Source organism: Lissotriton helveticus, chromosome 5_1 (assembly GCF_964261635.1).
Source record: "Lissotriton helveticus chromosome 5_1, aLisHel1.1, whole genome shotgun sequence".
NCBI lineage: Eukaryota > Metazoa > Chordata > Amphibia > Caudata > Salamandridae > Lissotriton > Lissotriton helveticus.
The window spans coordinates 135742764-135762722 of record NC_136065.1 but is presented as its reverse complement, the minus strand read 5'-3'; the positions used below and the strand labels follow the sequence as shown (position 1 = coordinate 135762722).

Below are 19959 nucleotides of genomic sequence, written 5' to 3'. Positions count from 1 at the left end.
CTTCATGGTGAGGTCTTCCTGCTTCCATCCCTGCAGCCTTCAACAGCCAGAAGCTAGACCGCGCACTGCCTTAACCATACATGTGCGTGGTTAAGGCAAGCGTGGTCGAGCATGCGTGGTCGGAACACGTGTGATTAAGACCGCGGTGGTGTTCGACAGTTTCCCAGCAGGGGCATCTTTTCTCTTGAGGTCCAGGCAGATTCTTTCTTTGGAGAGAGTCAAACAGGGTATTTTTATAAGTAAATCAGTAAGCCATTAGTGACGAGGTCGAGCTAATCTCACTAAAATGATGTTATGTTATGTTAGTTGTGTTTGTATAGCGCATGGCTGCCCCAGCAATAGGGCGTCCCAGCGCTTGCAGACGGGTCAACCAACAGAGAGCTGTGGAGGATACTGTGAAGAGTGCCAGATTAGCAGGCTCAGCTAGGTAATTGGTGCTAAATGGAGGTGAACAGCCAGGTTTTTATTTTTTTCCGAAAGAGACAGTGGTCTTGCGTGGCGCGTGCCTCATGGGGGATGGAATTCCAGAGGGCCGAGGCCAGGAATTGGAAGGATCATCCGCCTGCTCTACTCTTGCGCATCCTAATGGTGCGGGCGAGGTGTAGGTCGGCGGAGCGAAGAGCACGTGGGGGGACTTGGAAAGAGCAGAGACACTGAAGAATTTGGGGGGCTTGGCCGTGTAGTATCCTATGAGTTAGACAGAGTGTTTTGAACTGAATTCTCTGTTTCACCGGCAGCCAGTGAAGGTGACGAAGGATGTGGGAAGTGTGACAGCGTCTGGGAAGGGCAAGGAGAGTGAGGGCCGCAGCGTTTTAAGCCCTTTGGAGTCTATTTATGGTTGTTAGGTTGGCACCATGACACAGACTGTTGCAATAGTCCAGGTGGGATAGTACCAAAGACTGGACTATTACTTGTCTGGTGGACGGATCAAAGAGGCCAAGAATGGGCTTAAGGGTGCATAGGCGTCCGAAGCAGGTACCAGCCACCTTTTTTGTATGCGACTCGAAGGAAAGAGAGTTATCCATTAAGACTCCTAGATTCTTAACTCCCTTCTTAGGCGTCGGGGGAGAGCCCAACGTCGAAGGCCACCACTGGTCGCCCCGTTTCTGAGAGTCCCGGCCAATTAGGAGTACCTTCGTTTTTGAGGCATTGAGTTGGAGGCAGTTCTCCGTCATCCAGCTCGAGATGGCAGTAATATCTTCCTGAAATTTTGCCTGGTCCGATGTGGTATTGTTGGAGAAGGTGAAGATAAGCTGCGTATCGTCCGCGTACGAGATCAGTTTCATCCTACGTTCTTTAGCTAGCATGGCCAGGCCAGGCGCACATACACGTTAAACAGCGTAGGGCTGAGAGCAGAACCCTGGGGGACGCCACATTTCAAAGGGAACTTGCTGGATGAATAGGGTGGGGCATGTATCTGAAAGGAGCGTTCAGACAGGAATGGTGTAAACCAGGCCAGAGCCTTGTCCCTGACCCCGATCTCCCCGAGACGTCTGAGTAATATCTCGAGGGAGACCGTGTCGAACGCCACGCTCAGGTCGAGCAGGATCACTGAGGTATGTCCAAGGTCCTGTAATATTCTGAGTTGCTCCGTGACCGCTAGGAGTGTGGACTCCGTGCTATGGTTTGCCCGGAAGCCGTTCTGTGACTCATCCAGGATCCCATGTGCCTCCAGGTGGCTGATCAGGGTGGAGTTCACATGAGCCTCCATAACCTTGGCCAGGTACGGAAGAAGGGAGATGGGTCTGAAGTTTTCAGGGAGGGGGGGTCCAGAGTGGGTTTTTTCAACAGGGGGATGACTTTAGCATGTTTCCATGTTCTGGGGACTGTGGAGGACGATAGGGATCTGTTAATCAGTTCCCAGCCCTCGTGCAGGATGGGGTCCTGGAATTCCCTGAAAGTTTCGGGTTTGACAGGGTCATCAGGAGACCCAGATTTTACTTTTACGGCCAGGAACTCGAGATCTTTCTTAGTCAGGGGTGGGAAAGTTGAAAGGGAGTGACAGGTGTCCGGCTGATCAGGGCCGGAGAGTAGGTCGGGTGACAGGGAGGGTCTACTAGTGTTCTGTAGATTATAGATCCTCTCAACTTTATTGATAAAGAAGCAGGCCAAATCTTCACATTGAGAGTTTGAGGTAATAGTACTATTTGAACCCGCTGTTACTTTAGTCATGTCTTTAATTATTGAGAAGATGGTTTTAGATGGGTTGGGACTGCTTTTGATCGTATTCGAATAGAAGGCAGCTTTTGGTTTTTTTTTGGTTTTTTTGTGGCTCCACACTGGCAGTTTTGCAGTGATGTGATGCAGTTCATGACCTGCTTGTGTGCTTTGTGGCAACAAAAGTATCACACAGTTACATCGATCAACAATCTTAAATGATGAAGTCCTGTCTCAGCTGGGGAGTCCTCTCTTGCCTCCCACCTCCACCCTTGACATTCCATTAGACCTAAAGGAATTTTCCTCCTGTATCCAATAGGTCACCTGTTCCATTCTCTGAAAGAAAAAGGGTATTTGGAAATTTTAAAAACTCAGATGTTTCACATGGCAGACTCCAGCGGTCCCCAATGCCATCCTGAGCATTGTGTGACCAGTCATCTTGAAGGAGCATTTAGCAGAGGTTCACAAACGTGCAATTGGGGTGGGAGCACATACAAAAATCAATATGCCTTTTAGAATGCAGCTCTGATTGCCTGAGGCGGAATATATTCCTCCTATCATAACTGATTCAAAGCTACCAGTTAAAACTAATTTAATTTCACCACTGGCCTTTTCTGCACACATTACCTCTACCTTCTAAATTTAGTTTTTCAGGGCCCAATTCACAAAGGTAAACGTAGACCTGTCTAAGTTTAGACTTCAGGTCTAAAGTTTGACTTCAGGCCTAAACTTAGACTTCAGGTCTAGGCTTACTGTTGTGATTTGGGCCCTAAGTTTACCCCTGAAGTTTAAGTTTAGCACTGAAGTTTAAGTTTAGCCCTGAAGTTTAAGTTTAGACATGAAGTCTAACTTTAGACCCGAGGTCTAAATTTTGACAAGAAGTTTAACTTTGTACCTGAAGTCTAAGGGCCTGATTATGACAAGGCAGGCGGTGCAGGTGGTGCGGCCGGCCGTGCGGGCACCGCCGGTCCAACCGCCCTATTAGGAGTTGGGCAGTCGGACCGCTATAGGAGTGCTGTTACTGCCAGGGATCCACGATCCCTGGTGGCCTTGCAGTGGTTGGAGCAAAGCAATATGCTGGTGGTGCCACTGTAGCACCGCCAGGCATATTACCAGTTTCCTCACTGCAACAGTTTTCATGGCAGTGAACCCGCAATGAAAACTGTGGAGGTGATGAAACTAAGTTGGCCTTGCAGGGCCCCCGATGATTCTGGGCCATGGGGATGCATGCAGGGGGCATATGACATGCCCCCTATCTGCGTGCATGCCCAATTCCTGCACAGCATGGACTTAACAGCCATGCCATGCAAGAACTGGCCATCGCGTTCCTATTGCGATGCCTTTCTAAAGCTCGCCACAGTTGGCCACCGAAGCACTGCCTGCCAAACCAGGAGTTTTCTGTCAGGCGGGTTTTCTGGCTGGCAGTGTCAGTATGACTTTGGCGGTGTGGCAGCGAGGCGCTGGAGTGGTGGCCCGCGGCTACAGTGCCAAAGTTACCATCAGGCCCGAAGTTTAGACCTGAAGTCTAAAATTAGGCTTCAGGTCAAAATTTTAATTTCAGGTCTAAGTTTATCTTTGGGAATCAGGCCCAAAGTATTTTCCTTGTATATGTTACGGATTTAACCACTTCCGTGCTCATGACGAGCTGAGCTGGTCGTGAGTTGCGCCGCTCGCATGCTCATGACGAGCTCAGCTCGTGATGTAACGCGGTTTTTGAAAAAAGCCGCACAGCGCAAAAATAACCGCTGCACGCATGTGGTTAAGGTGATGTTAGATTGGTACACTGTATTAAACTAGAAAAAGTATGCAGCAGGGGCTCATGGGAAAGTATGTCACAGGCGATGTTTTAGAGGTAGGCGGCAGCATGTGTTCTTCACTCTTACTGTAGTGGTTTGGCCTGTTTAGAAATATGCAGTCCCTGCTGAGACTGAAGCGCCAAAAATGCCCATCACAGTTGTTTCTGAACAATCACATAAGTATATCTCCACACACCACTGTTGAGCCCAAGAAAAAAACGCTAAAGACTAAGACACGCTCACCCATAAAATCAAACTGCAATCTTTACTATTCAGTGCAATGCAATTCGGGTGGAGGTTTGGTTTCATTGTGCTCTGCTGTGCTTAATTGCTGCATGTCAATTTATAAAGGGCTCAAATGCCACTTAGATAATCATGCACCCTGCATGCCCACTGGGCTGTCATTTTGAGTGAGTGAGGGACTAATTTATGTTGTGTGCAGTATTGAAAAAAGTGTCTCAAGGCCCTTATCGTGGGTGGTTGATGTCAGCTTGTTTAAGCTCCATGCCTAATAAATAATGTAAGGTGGAAAAGGGCCAGCAGACACAGAAAATGTCTCTACACATTAGGGATTCAAAAGCCAGCTCTTTAGTTTTCCTTTGAAGCCTCTTTAGGAGTCTTGGCACAGGCTGCTTAAGTAGCCACGACCTTCCAGTGTTGCACTCTGCTGTGAAAGGAAGGCACTGGGCTCGTGCAATGGAAGCATCTTTAAAACAAGCCAAAACCATCGCTCAGCCACCTTTTCCACCTGGAGTCCCAGTGACATAGCAAGCTTAACTTCCACAATTTGTTAATTTGGACCCTGGTGGGTGGCCCTCCAGTTGAGCGGAGGCCCTGACTCCCACCCCCATAGCAAAGACCCCCTGTCTAGAGACCTTTTGCTCCAACTGGCACGCCTGCGGGGAAAAAAACTTACAATCGGGCTTTCTCCGGGGCCGCTCCCAGAATCTGGAACTCTCTCCCGCCCGCCATCAGAAAACTTCCCTCTCTGGCTCGCTTCAAAAAAGAGGCCAAAACTTTCCTCATGGGCAAATTCCTCCCCTAACTCTGCATTACTTGCACCTCAGAGTCCCGGTTCCACCCCCTATCGCGGCAGTATCCATGGTCTTTTTGGATGATACTCACCCACACCGAGACTCTTGTTTTAAATGTTTCCTCCTGTCTTTTGTCCCACAGGTATCCTGGGATTGAAACTGCCTGCCTCTTTGTACAATGTATCTCCCTGGTTTTATCCCAACGGTATCCTCCCCCCATAAAGTCCCTTGTCTACCTACTATCTATCTTGTAAAGCGCTCTGATACCCTCACGGGTCTGGTTTGTGCTCTATAAAACTTTAAATAAATAAATAATATAAAATAAAATGGGATATCCACTTGACTGGTGAGGACCTCTGTGCCTCCAGTGAATGCTGGTGGAGGAGTTTGTTTGGACAAGCAGATAGTCCTGATGCAGAGGGGTTTTTCTCAAAGTGAGTCAGGGCCACTGCGCTTTCCCTGTCCAAGGCCGCCATGCAGCAGCCGTGAGTTGCACTGCGGTTGCATGTATGGAACCCAATGACCTGCAGCACATGGTTGTCCGGTGGGATATTTGCTGGTTTTTATAAGACGCCCCATTTCCCTGAACCTTTAAATAATTTTCTATTGATTTCCAAAGAGGAAGCTGCATCCATCACAACAGACATCTTGATGTCTGATTCAATCCTCAGTCTCTGATTTGCTCAGAACATTTTCTCCTGCTACTCTAGAGCCTCCCATGGTCACTCACAGGCCTCCCCCACACAGCAGAAGGTGGGAGAGAACAGTTATCAATGGGCCAGATAATGCCTCATTTGACATCCTTGGGAGGCTGCAGTGTGAAACATTCACATAAAAAACACTTAACAGTAACACAACTCCACGGGTGTCTGAGTTTGATGCACTTTTTATGCTTGGGAGAGGTATAAAAAACTTCACTCCACTCTTCTTTATTGCAATGTGAGGGAAAATATATTTTTGATACTGATCAGTCCATGGTCAGTTAGATTCAAATGCGGCATTTATGCTGTATTTGCATAGTTACATAATTTCAGGAACAGATGACAATTTGCAAAAATCATTATGTGGAATAATGACCACAGACTGCATAAACATTTTGGACATTAATAATATAAACTCTTGGCTACTTACACAAACTCCTAATCCTGTTGGCTGAAATATGAATTTGCATATCCCATACAACTGTGGAGTTGTTTACAAGGTGTATATAGTGTAGTTCGTACATACATCATTAGTAGAAACGAGTTATAATGCATGTCTGAAATAATGGGTGTTAAAAAGTTAAAGTGACTCGCTGTCTGATCTTGGGCATTCGATGCAGCTTTGGCTCTGTGATTTGCCAACTGAACATAATTTTGGGATAGAACGAACGAAGATAGATGGACTTTTTCCTTAATATAGCAGCACACTAAATGTAATTGTACATCAACAAACATCTCACAGCTTACACAAGTGTCTCTTTGATATTATCAAGGTGACTTACTTTCTTGGGGTAAACTGTCTCTTCCCTGAGGAAGCGGTTCTCGTGGCAGCTCCGGTCCAGCAGTCCCCAGTCCATCCTCAGGTCCCAGGTGGTCGTGAGTACCGTGCTCGCGCACGCAGCCGCGACCCACAGGTAGAAACACACTGTGGCCCCGTCGGAGGCATCATCTGCAAGAGATGACATCATCAACAAGCGACGCAAGTTCCCGCTGGCGTCTCTCTGAGCTCTGTATTGGCAACAGGTCAGGAATAACAAATGGGGTGCGCTTCAGGAAGGAATATTGAGAGGTGCCATAAATCAACCGTCAAGGAAGCGTCCCGGCCTCTGCTCCTGGAGCTCTCCCCGGCTTTTCTTATTTATGAACAGCATTTACAACAAACATTTTCTAATAGGCAGCAGAGCCAAGAGGCAATGGAGCGATAAGGTGATGTATGGCGCTGTACATCATACACAAAAATGAGCAATGCAAACTAGAAAAGTCCCCTTTCCTGATCTGGCGGCTCATATTGGCATCAAAGCTCCAGTGTGCGAAAGTTTGACAAAATCCCTGGTGATGGCCAGGTCTGCCAAAGGTAGAGATTGCCTGAGTATTGAAAGAGTGAAGGGCTTTGTTTGAGAACTGTATGCTAATAATGTCCTGGCCTCATTAAGGAAGATGTTGTGAGAGTTTTGAAAAGTGATAGGCTGTTTCGACAACATCACTGACAATGCCCGGGTTTACAGGGAGATGGTGTTTAGAACCAAACGAGGATGAGTTTTGTTTGACCATGTGACGGATGATGCCGGTGTACCACAAAGGAGAGGATGTCTGGGTACTTCAAAGTAATGGTTTGACGGATAATATCACCAATCATGCCAAATTCCTACTAGGGACAGAATATATAGGTGTAATACAGTGATGAGTTTTTATTGACAATATCACTGATGATGCTTGGGCACCAGAAGGGAGAGAATGTTTGGACCATCACAGTGATGTGTTTTTGTTAGCCAATATCACCAATAATGTCAAATTCCCACAAGGGAGTGGATTTGTAGGTATTTCACAGTGATATTTTTGACAATATTACTGATGATGTCTGGTCACCACAAGGGAGACGGTGTTTGGCTACTTCACAGTAAAGGGTTGTGTTTGACAATATTGCTAATTATGACTGGACACCACAAGGTAGAGGATATCTGCAGAGCACAGAGTGATGGGTTTTGTCTGACAATATCGCTGATGATGCCTGGCAACCACATGGGAGAGAATGTCTGCAAAGTGCACAGGGATGGGTTTTGTTTGACAATGTCGCTGAAGATGCCTGGGTACTTTATAGTGATTATTTTTGTTATACAATTTCACAGATCCTGTGCGGCCACATCTGGTGCTAACGCTTTCGATTGTGCGGCCGCATCTGGTGCAAACACTTTTGTTCACACTAACTATGCTGAGTAAGGTGCAAAAAAACTCTGTCTATTAACAATTCTTCAATTTCTCCAGATCCAAAGGACAGCGGCACTGGACCACTACGCACAGGTTAAGGCGGACAATGTAGCTATGCATCAGGCTCTCTCGGAAGTCACCAGCAGGGCTTCAGTAATGGGTGGCGGGGGCAGAAGAAGTCGGATCAGTAACTGTCAAAACAATCAAGGAGCAGGAGAGTCAAATGGCGTCTGTTCAGAGCAAAATTGAAGATTTAGAAAATAGACAAAGGCAAAAAAAGTATGGCTTTTTGGCATACCTGAGGGGAAAGAAGGCAGCCATCCCAGAGCTTTTGTTATCAAATTACTTCAGAAGGCATTTCCAAAGCTTTCAGACTAGAATATGGACTCTCAGAGTCAGTGGGCTCATAGATTACCTTTACTTATGAAGCAAGCGGCTCAGTAACAATTCTCGCACCCCCGTCCTATCCTTATCTTCGTTGGAAACTTTCTGTTGAGACAAACTATCTATTTTAAAGCCTGCCCTGCGGCACCTCTAACAGTTGATTCAATCTCCATTTTTGTTCGATCAGACTTATGCAAAGCTAAAATGGATCAACGCTGGAAGATGCATCAGCTAATAGATCTGCTAAGGGCTGTTGGGGCACACGTGTTTCTACAGAACCAGCATGTCTTAAGGGTATTAAAGATGGACGCCTACAAGTATTCCATTTGGAGTCGGAAGATTCTAAAGCTCTGAGTCAGTGGTGTTAGGGTTATTTGCTCCTTGGATAGGACTTCAAACTATTAATATAACTTTTTTTTGTTTGTCATTTAATGAGAAAATATTTAGAACATTAACTTTTAAGGTCCTATATGGTAGAACTAGTGGGACTATTTAATATCTCTACTGAGGTGCGTGTGGGGCTGGGGGGGGTTGCGGAGGTGTTCTCCCAGATGGTTGTAAATCCAGCTAACAGTGAAAAGGATGGCTGATTCCTTTTCCAGGCTCGGGAGGGTGGGGCGGTCCTTGAGGAAGAGGTGTGGCGCCACGGCTAGGGCGACTGACTCCGGAATCTGGGGATCACGGTTCGATCCCCGACACTGGCGGCAGATTAGCCCAGCACCATGTGACTCTGGGCAATAGCTTGCTTAATCTTCCCGATGGCCCCCAGCGCCTAGAGACCCTTACGGGTGATTGTGCGCTTTACAAATGTGGATTACTATTATTATTATTAGGGGGCGAGGGTCTGGGGGTTACAGGAGGTATGGGAGTCTTTAGTGTTAACACTATTAAACATCAAGGGGAGGGTAGGTTTGGGGTGCTTTTAAGAGTCAGAATAAGTGGCAACGGCATGTAGAATATAATATAAATTTGGTGCCAGGGAGATAATTTGATACCCAAAATAGGGAAGTATCTTGTACGTGTTGGAGCGTCACTGTGTTTAACCAAGCTCGCAAGTTGCAGTTAGTGCGGGAGGAACTTACAGTTTATAAACGACACATATTGGGCATAACTGAAGCCCACTTGATGTACAAAGACCAGCACGTTTTAAATCAATTGGAGTATGACAGTATAATTTGTTCATCTCAAATAGTGACCATGCATGGTGTGGCTATAATGAAGTCTAAGTGCTTGGCAGTTAGAATTATCAGAACCTCCGCAGATAGCAGGAGAAGGTGGGTTTTAGTTCAACTAGCAATTAATGGCCATAAACATACTATTTGTGTTGTTTATTTCCCCAATCTGAATGACCCAGATGTATTTGATTTTTTAACTATAGAATTGCTGGATTGGTCTGGAGATTTGGATGTAATGGGTGATTTTCTCTGTGTTGTGGAGTAAAATATTGACTCTTCTAACCATCAAGCAAATATTAGGATATCTAGAACTCGGGCTGTAATCTTGGAACTGAAGAGGTTGCACAGGCTAGAGGATGCATGGGGAACTCTGTTCCCTCTATAGCCAGGTTACACCTAGTATTCCTCTCCCCACAGGCAATATTCGTGAATTGATATGAAATTGGCAAAAGGGCAGATGTTATAAGGAGCGAATATTGAGATATGTCCTAAGATTACTTCTGATCATATTGCTATCAGACTAACTATGCAGATTCCGCAAGAAGGGATGGAAAGCCGATGGCCATTCTAATTTCCTCGCCATCTCTTCACCAATGTGGAGTATCACCAGTATTTTAAAAGATTAATGGTAGAATTTATACATATTAATAAAGGAACCTCATCAGTTGCAACTGTATGGGATTGCAAAAAGGTATACATTAGGGGGCTAACACTCTAGTTCATAAGAAATCAAAATAAACGCAGGCAACTTGAACTGGTTCAATGACGGCAGGGCTCTCTGGATTTAGAGTTGCAACATGCTTAGGCAATTCTCTACAGCAACCCTAGGGAGCGGTCCATAAATTTTAAGCTGAATGAGAGATGGCAAATGCTTAACCGGTGGGTAACTGAGAGGATGGCTGCTAGCTATCAGAAGATGAGACATTCCAGTATGAATATGGTGAAAAAGAGGGACACCTTCTCACACATCAGATATCTGATAAAAAAGGCTAGCTGTGCTATAAATCGTATTGTGGGGGATGATGGGGGTGATTATACTCGTCCTCAATTAATAGTCAAGCAATTTGCCTCCTTTTATTAAAGGGTGAATACTAAGCCAGATAGCACAGATCCGCAGAACCTCGCAAACAACCTCTGGGATGGTAGGATCCGCTGGCTTGATTCTCGGCAGAACTCTGTGCTACAAGGGGATATCGGGTTAGGGGAGGTTGAGGCAGCTATTTGTGCATTACCATCTGGGAAAACTGCCGGAGAGGACACAATACCTCTTGAAGTTTTTAAAGGGTTTATGGATATTCTCGCCCCAGAATTCATAGAATTGATAACTTATATCTGCAGTGGAGGAGAAGCCCTAGTCTCATGGGGTTGACTAATATAGTGTTTTTCTTAAAAAGAATAAGCTGTCAGAGAACAGGGGCTCTTATCGCCCAATGTCCTTGATAAATGCAGATGCTGAGGTTTACTTCAAAATCCTAGCTACACGCCTCGCCCCTTTCATGCACGATTTGGTTTCAGAACAACAGCGAGGTTTTGTGCCGGGTAGGGATACTCCGGATCATATTAATACCACTACTGCAGCATTTGATGTTGCCTATAAAACTGAAGATCGGATCGGCATGATAATGCTGGATGTTGAGAAGGCTTTTGACCGGGTCACCGGGGAATGATTGTCGATGACCACAGGTGCATTTGGGCTAGGTGATAGATTTATAGCACCTGTGCAGACGCTATGTAAGAATTCGGGGGCTAAAGACCTGACGAGTGGTAAGTACTTTACCTTATTTTCAATATATAGGGGTACGCACCAGCGTTGTCCACTCTCCCCCTTGTTGTTCCTTCTCAATATAGAATGTTATTTAAGACATCTACCACGGAACAGGGGCATACAGCCAGTAAGATTAAACAGTAATGAGCTGAAAATAACTGTGTATGCAGATGATAACGCATTCTTTGTTACTAACCTGAGTGTAGCCATCGATCTTATATCTAAGGAGGCAAAACAATTGGATGCATTTTCTGGTTAGAAACTCAACAAAGATAATCCTTAATTTTAAAACACCTACCCCACTAATAGGAGCTACTGATACAGCCATCTATCTTGGCATTCGGCTGGGCAGCCATGTATAAAATATTATTGCTCTTAATTCCGAGCCCCTCCTAAAAACAGTGATTGCTAAATTGTGGCAATGGCATTGGCTCCCCCTAAGTATCATGGGCGCTGTTATATCATTACAATGAATATTTTTCCAAAATGTCTTTACTTATTTCTATCTATACCATTGTGGGTTCCTGATCTCTTTTTCAAACGTCTTGAAGGTGTAGTCATTAGTTTCTTATGGCTACCCGGTTTATGAAACTGGCTTATATACAGGGAGGATTCAAGCTACCGGATTTTAAGCTATACTTTTGGGCTTCACTTATTGGTCGGATCCAAAGTTTATTGATTGAGAATAAACCTGGGATGATTGCACTTGGGTACCAACTGGCACTGGATTTCGACATTAGGTACATGCTGCACACGTTAGTAGAGCCTAACTATTTTAAGAGGGTTAGATTTAAGGTGATAAGACATGTGGTTCGGATCTAGCTTGAAATTCGTACAAATATTTCCATACCAGCAGTCCACTTTTTTACTTCATTGTGGGGCAATCTATCATTCTCTGACATATTTCATGACAGCATAGGGCAAGCATGGGGGAATCTGGCCTTACATAATTTGGGCGAGCTATATATAGGAGACATATGGGCTTCCGCAACATAATTTTTTCAAGTATCTGCAGGTGAGGGATTATCTCTTACACAGGTGAGAATACAATATTGATCAAGAAACGACTGAAATTCTTGCATATCTGTATCAACCTCTAAGGGAGTCAGGCCAATTCAATATAAACATAATGTACCAGGAGTTTATGTCTTATGCCCAGGACAATAGTGTGCAATTGGCATTAAGGTGGAGTTGGCCCCTTGCGACTGTAGTGACAGTTACCAAAATACAGGATGCCTTCAAACTGCTAGATCAGTCATCAGTCTCTGTCAACCTTAAGCTGCAGCAAGTTAGGACAGTTTGTATGCTCTAGTGGAAGAGGTGTGGTGCAACGGCCAGGGTGCCTGGCTCTGGACCACGGGGTTCATGGTTCATTCCCCGGCACCAGCGGCAGCTCAGCTCAGCACCATGTGACTCTGGGCAATAGCTCGCTTAATCTTCCCAATGGCCCCCAGCCCCGGGACACCTCTCCGGAGGAAGCTGTGCACTTTATAAATGCTGGTATATTTCTCTATCATAGACCTGAGCGCATTTCAAAGTGGGCATATCATCTAGAACCCCTGTGGGGTCATTCTGTCGCAAGTGTCGCCTTCATGCGGCAAACATAGTCCTCATGCGGCAAACATAGTCCATATGTTTGCTGAGCGTCCTGGGCGCAAAGAATTCTGTGATAACCTATTTCAACTGATATCAGTACAACTGGGGCTTGAATTCTGCTTGAATAGCAAGGAAATACTGATAGGCTATAAGCCTAGTGGGGATCCCAGTCTCAATTCTCTAATTTCAATTATATTAGATAGTGCACGCTTATGTATTGCCAGGGTATGGATTGATTCCACACCGCCCAGAATAACTGAATTCTGGGCTATGCTTCCTTAAACTTATGAATGTGAAACTGCAGTTTCCAAGGCCAGGGGACGCCGATCAATCACAAAGGTGGAAAAGATTTGGTCTCATTTGTACTGGATATTGACAGCTGTATTGAACCTTTATTTCGGAATGAGAATTTAACTGACTTAGCCTAGCTTTTGAATCTATCCTTCTTAATCTCTTTTTTTCGATTTTTGTTTCTTTTTGTTCTCTTCTATAAACATTTCTTGCTTCTTATTCTTCGTTTTTCCTATACCTTTTTCCTTTTATTCTTTTAGTGTGTACATATATGATGATGTTCTATAAATATCCGTCAAGAATTCATGTATTGCTCGCTCTGACTTTTGAGAAAAATGTAATAAAAATTAATAAAACAAAAAAGAAAGACAATATCACGGCTGCTGCCTGGGTACCACAAAAGAGTGTCTGTCAAGGTAGTGCACAGGGGTGGGTTTTACTGGACAATAACACTAAACAAATGCCTAGGTCTCCTCAGGATATAATATCTAAATTTGTACTGTGACAGGTCTGATTTGACAATATCACTAATGATGCGCTAATACCACCATGAAGTAATGTTTATATGTTGCACAGTGAACGGTATTCGTCGTCAATATGATTGGTGATACCCTGGTCCACTAGGAAGATAATGTCTGGGTATTCTAGGGAGATAGGATTTGTTTTGTCATGTATCATCAATGTAGCTATTGGAGAATTGACAAGTTCAGCCCAGCAGAAACCAGATCCATTAGCCGTTCTACGGCTTGTGGGACGTTCATGCACTGCCAGCTGGGTGATGCAGAGGTGACATGCTATGCTAAAATAATCAGTGACAGGAGGGATGGCGATTGTGTCATAGGATTTCATACTGCCAAGGGGTGGATGGGTGAGAGGTTAGGGGGTACAGACACAGGTCCAATACTCTCTTATCTTTTCCTGTAGTTTAGTGTTATACAAAGGTTAAATATCTCGGGGATAGTGCTCTAGAACTAAGTTTTCATTTACGTAGCCTAGTCTATCCTGGGAATTGTAGTCTTGATTGACATCATTGAATCCAAATGGAATAACTTTGCTGATTCCAGTGGTTGCTGGAAGGAATTCCTGGACTGGAGTTCGGTATCACCAATGACATGGAGATATCTGCCTTCCAACCTCTGGTCCCCACACATCTGTCACCAGCAGCTGTTGAGAAGCTCTAGACCAGAGGCTCGGCTCATCTCAATAAAAACAATAATACTTTTTCCAGGTCGGGGGAAAATTGGGAGAAATCTCATGTAACTTCCTGAGTCCTGGGCAGGAGAAGATGCTTCTGTCACTTCTGCATCCTTGAAGATAAGGATGATGCCTCAGGTTTTCTTACATGGGAGGCTCATGAGATGACATAAGGAGCCTTTTTACACACCATGGAAGGTAATACTAGGGTTAACCGTGTTCTTCAGGCCACCTCAGATATCACTGAGAAACTCATCCTGGGAGTCTAATAGTATTTTTCATAGACAATAATTCCCTATAAATTCTACTCCACTCTGCTGCATAAGTTCTTCTTCTTATTCCGTGTCTCCAGTGAACAATTTCTTCCTGAGCAACTGGACTTGCTTGTTTAACCACATGGTCAAACCATGATCAGTTACAATTCACTATTGGTGAGTTGTAGATAAAAGTGGCTCATCCAAAGAAATAGAGCCGGCTTCAGGAGGGCGCTAAAAACCTGGCTTTTCACTATCTCCTAACCACCTCTACACTCCCTTCCTTTCTACAGCGCCAAGACGCCTCGGCATAAGAGCGCTTAAAAATAATTCAGTCAGTCATCCATGAACATGTTGCTTCTGTTTCCCAGCCAATGCATTCCATACCCCTTCAGGTGGCACTCCACACTGCGTGTGTGTCCAGCGGGTGCTGACCTGTATATCAGCAAGGGCACTTCATAGCCAGTGTGATAGGTTCAGGTAAGATCCAGGGGCTTCCATTCTGCTTGCAGGTCTCTGCCATGCATTAGTTCAAAAGAATTACACTCACAAGGTGGCAGGGTGCCATGCCCCCTAAAGCCTACTTACAAGGTCTCTTACTCAGCGGGTTAAAATGTGAGGAGGGCAGCTATGGACCCCCAGAATGTTGAGTACAGCACATATTCAGGGTACAAATCCATACTCATCCTGTCCTTTGTTATCTCCATTCTAGTGGTTCACACTAGTGGTTCACAACCATATCAGTAAGGTAACCCCTCCACTTGAAGCTCCCTTCCAGAGGGGGTCACCCCATTCATTCCTGATTTGAGTATCGTTCCCAGACGTTTTATAAATCTACTCTGAGTGGTATTGCAAAAATAGTGAGTCAGCAACTAATTGTGCTAACAGGTGTCAGGTTAATCCCACGTATGTTCCACTGAGGTACAACAAAATATTGTGTTTTCCCTATGCTTCTCAACCGAGAAACACAGGACATGTAGCAATGACTCGACGAAGAAAGAAACCCTCTTAGGAATCTCACTTTCCTGCCCTGCCAGTGCCCAATAACTTACCCAGGGGATTAGTAGACTTCAGTGGTCAGTCACCCCTTGCAAGTCAACCACTCACTCTCTACAGAAGGAACTGTGTGTTCAGCTTCTGTGACTCCACTCTCTGCTCTGCTCCTTCTTGTGCTTAATAAAGATGGGCTCCTGGACAATCAGATCTTCAGGGAATCTGCCCGTTGGTGGCACCAGAAGGCTGTCTGGCTGGTCCTCCAAGTCTTGGCAGTAGAAAGGCAGCAGAGCAATCAACAGTCAGCAACAGGCTAAGCATGCAAAGGGGCAGCTCCGATTCCACCTGAAATTCGCATGAGCAGTAGGCATCTGAGACGCAGCGATAAGGCAAACGAGCTCTCAAAGCCAGAACTATTTCCAGGGCTCCTGGAAGGCCTAACGTGCGCTGAGGCAGCCTTCCAGGTACCCACTTCTTCTTCTCTTTGTCTGACATTTCAGATAGCCATTGAGTGGAGGAGGTGGGATCTGGCAGGTAAATAGAGCAGTAATTTTGGGTGCATGCATCCTTGTATCTATGTCTTCCTCATGCCCGACCTGCCCTCTGAGCCTCAAGTTCTACCCGACACTTGGTCTAATGTAGTGTTGATGCTTGGTCTTTTCAGGGCTTATGAGGCAGGCCCCTCTTGCACAAACCCTGGGGAATGACAGTACCGCGTGGCTGGGGAACTGAAGCCTGCAGCTCTGGCATTGCTGCAGCTCCCTCCTCCTATCACATGCACCTGAAGCACCATCTCCTGCCCGTGATGCCACCAGGAAGGACCTGAGATGGGAGTCAAAGAATCTCTAGAAAAGGAATCACTGCCACCACCCACCAGGCAAATTGGGATGGGTGATGAAATGGAGTAAGAACGGTGACAGTGAACTTTTGACAGCGTGGTGTCTGCGTGAGCCGGCACACCTGCGTAAATGAGTGTGTTTTGCAGTCATATTTGAGGCAGATTGTTAAACCCCACCTCTGTAGAATTTCCCAGGTCCCCACTTCTACTTGAAGGTTCCATTATGTGGTAGAGTCCCATGCACAAATAGCCAGCCAATCAGATGACACCTTGGTCCTCAGACATTCAAGAACTCATTACCTCATCAGCTCTAACATCATCTGCCTTGGAAGGGATTCATTACAGCTGTCAAGGCCTACAAACATAAGTCTTACCTTACTAGCAATGCGTCTGCTTCTGTCCTCTATCTCTCAGATACACACCCAAACATGTCTATAGGAAAGATGGATCTACAAACATAAAAATAGGACAACATTCTTCTGGTAGTAGACATCTGCAAGCAATACCTCTGACAACTAAGGACCATCCTACATCGACCATCAACTAAGTTTCCACCTACCCGCAATACGCCAGCACTCAGCCTCGCTCCCCCCCCGCACACACACACCCCACATCCATTGCAGCCACTGCAGGGCCACTCCTTCTCCTACATTGCTGCCCACCCACCTCCAAACGGCCCCCTCCCTGATGGACTTCAGATGGAAACTCAAGACCTGGTTATTCGACGGAGACAGGGCACCCTCAGCACCCAGATAACCTTAGGGGTGTCAGCTGAGCTGTACAAATACTGATTGATTGATGGATACCTGTCAAGCGCCAGTATGACTAGGTCGGTATACTATCCCTTCAGTCCACCCAGGTTTACCTTGGTCACCGGAGCACAGGATGGCCAGAGCGACCATGATGAAAACTGTGGCGTATTTCGCAGCATTGGCCAGATGCGGGAATCGACTCCCACTGTCATGGTATCTTCTCATGCACTGGGCAAAGCGCAGCCAGGGTGGAATGCACTGGATCAAGCCGATCATCCCTGAAGAATGAGAGCCCACTCTTCCTGTACCTGTAAGCAAGATAAATCACTTGGGGTTATCCTCCAGCATAAGACTTGCTGAGCAGTGTACCACGGTCATGGACATTGGGCACACTAGATCGCAAAAACTGCAAGAAGACTGCTCATTGACTCGAATGTGGAGCATAGCAAACAGATATTCTGGTGCCACCAGGATTGAAAAATAACCTTCCTGAACCCTTCCCTGTTGTCTATTTCGTTGTGATCACACATTTGAGTGGTTTTTATTTATTTTTTTTTTTATTTAAGAAGTTTTCTATAGCGCTGTCCAGACCCACCGGTATCGGAGCGCTTTACAGTGGAAGCATAGCAAATAATCATCAGATACATGACATAAGAGCGATATAACAACAAACGAGTGTCTGAGTAAAGAGTAGCATATTGTAATGTAAAGCCTTTATGACTTCAAGATTCTTCATGTCTTAGGGTTGGAGCATCTCTCGATGATTGCTGTCTGTCCCAGATTATCCACTTCCTAGGGAGTGGTTAAGGAACAAGGATTTGAGTTGTCTTTTGAATTCCACAAAGGAAGTCATGGTTCTGATGTGTGGGGGGATGGAATTCCAAATTTTGGGGGCGCTTCCAGTGAAAGAGCATTCAGCTGTTCTTTTCCTTCTGGTTTTAGGTGGGATGAGAAGGAGGGAGTTGGAACTTCTCAGATTCCTGGATTGTCCTGCTTTCCTGAGTTTTTTCGCCAGGTACTCGGGTTTGCCAGTGTGGAGGGCTTTATGTGTTAGGCAGCCTGTTCTGAAGCTACTTCGCATTTCAACTGGAAGCCATTTGAGTTCTTTGAGTGCAGGAGAGATATGATCAGATTTTTTAATGCCGGTGATCATTCTAGCTGCCGCATGTAATGTTGTTTTGATGGGTGCCAAGTACGATTTAGGGATTCCTGTTAGGACTGCGTTCCCATAGTCCAGTCTTGATAGTACCAGCGATTGGGTGGCCAGTTTAAGGTCCTTGGTTGGAATGTAGGGTTTGATTTTGTTCAGAAGTCGGAGGTTAAGGAACACACTTTTGGCCGAGTTCTTAATGTGTCTCATCATGTTCAGTTTTGGGTCTAAGGTGAAGCCTAGAGATTTGACAGAATCTGCTAGAGTGAGATTCCCTTTGAGCGCATCGATAGCCTTTAACCATTCGGTGATTTGGGGGTTATCCTCCTTGTTCGAGATGAGGAGTGTCTCGGTCTTGTCTGGATTTAGTTTCAAGTGGTTGCTTGTCAGCCAGTCTTGAACATCTTTCAGGACATCATTTAGTCTTTGAATGTCTTTGAGAGAGGTAGTTTCCAGATAGATCTGCGTATCATCCGCATAAAGGTGGAAGCGGATGTTGGCTTTTCTGAGTGGTTTGGAAAGAGGTTCCATGTAGATGTTAAAGAGTTGTGGAGAGAGCACCGATCCTTGGGAAACGCCCTTGTTGACTTGTTGGGTTTCAGAGGTGAAGTTTTTGATTTTGATTTTTTGCGTGCGGTTGTGTATAAAGGAGGAGAACCATTTAAGAACTACCTCGCCAAGACCAGCTCTTTCTTGGAGAGCCCTTATGAGGAGTTTGTGGTCCACCGTATCAAATGCTGCAGAGAGGTCAAGGAGAATGAGGAGGCAGCATTTGTCAGAGTCTAGTGATCCATGTATATCGTCTATAATGTTCAGAATCGCAGTTTCTGTGCTGCAGCCTTTTCTAAAGCCAGACTGGTGGGAGTCCAATAGGTTGATGTTATCCAGGTGCTGAGTTAGTTGATGAAGTACGCATCTTTCTAGTGTTTTTGAGAGCAAGGGGAGGTTTGACACAGGTCTAAAATTGTTTGGATCTATCTGATCTAGGCCAGGTTTTTTCAGCAGGGGGGTGACTTGCCCAATTTTAAGGCAATCAGGAACCACTCTGTCTTTTAGGGAGCTATTTATGATTTTGCTCCAGAGCGGTGCAAAGGCATACTTCCTTTTTTTGATCAGTAGAGGAGGAATGGGGTCTAGGACATGTGCTGAGGGTTTGGAGGAGGAGATCAATGTGATTATCTCAGTTTCTTGCACGGGACGGAAGCTAAGCCATGGGTTGGGAGACGAGCCAGGAGAGAGAACATGTGGAACACCCGTGATGACTATATAACAAAGGAGGGAGGGAGAGCAACAGTGGATTCAGTCTCCCTGGGCGTTTACAAATAAACAAATTGGAATCCTCTTGGGGGTTAGTGGCGGTCCCTACTGTGGTGGAGAGCACACCGTGTTGTTTAAATACCCCTCACACACCAACAGGCCCCTTGGTGTCATGCTTCATCATTGGGGTCTTCGCACCCCTCTACGGGATGCGGCGTGCTGCGACCTACGGCTACGTGGGAGCCCTTCCTATGAACTATGTGTTAAAGTGTGTGGGGTATTATATGTGAGTGGTGGAGTGGTGATGGTGATAGTTAAAAAATACCTGGCTCGTGGGGAGAAAAAAACTTTTAATTAGGCCCCGGCTGGTATTGTTAAAAGGGGTGCAGTGTGAGGTTAATGTTGTAGTATTATGTA

The 19959-nt window shown here is 45.6% G+C and overlaps 1 protein-coding gene across 1 annotated transcript in view; it reads right to left on the bottom strand.

Moving 5' to 3' along the window:
- The window catches only part of LOC144752416 (solute carrier family 53 member 1-like), a 467914-nt gene that overhangs the window by 61910 nt on the left and 386045 nt on the right, over positions 1-19959 (bottom strand). The window contains exons 12-13 of the mRNA XM_078640349.1: positions 17249-17443; positions 6471-6637 (exon numbers count right to left, since the gene is read on the bottom strand). Coding sequence (XP_078496475.1) covers positions 6471-6637; positions 17249-17443 — 362 coding nt within the window. The remainder of the gene's footprint in view (positions 1-6470; positions 6638-17248; positions 17444-19959) is intronic.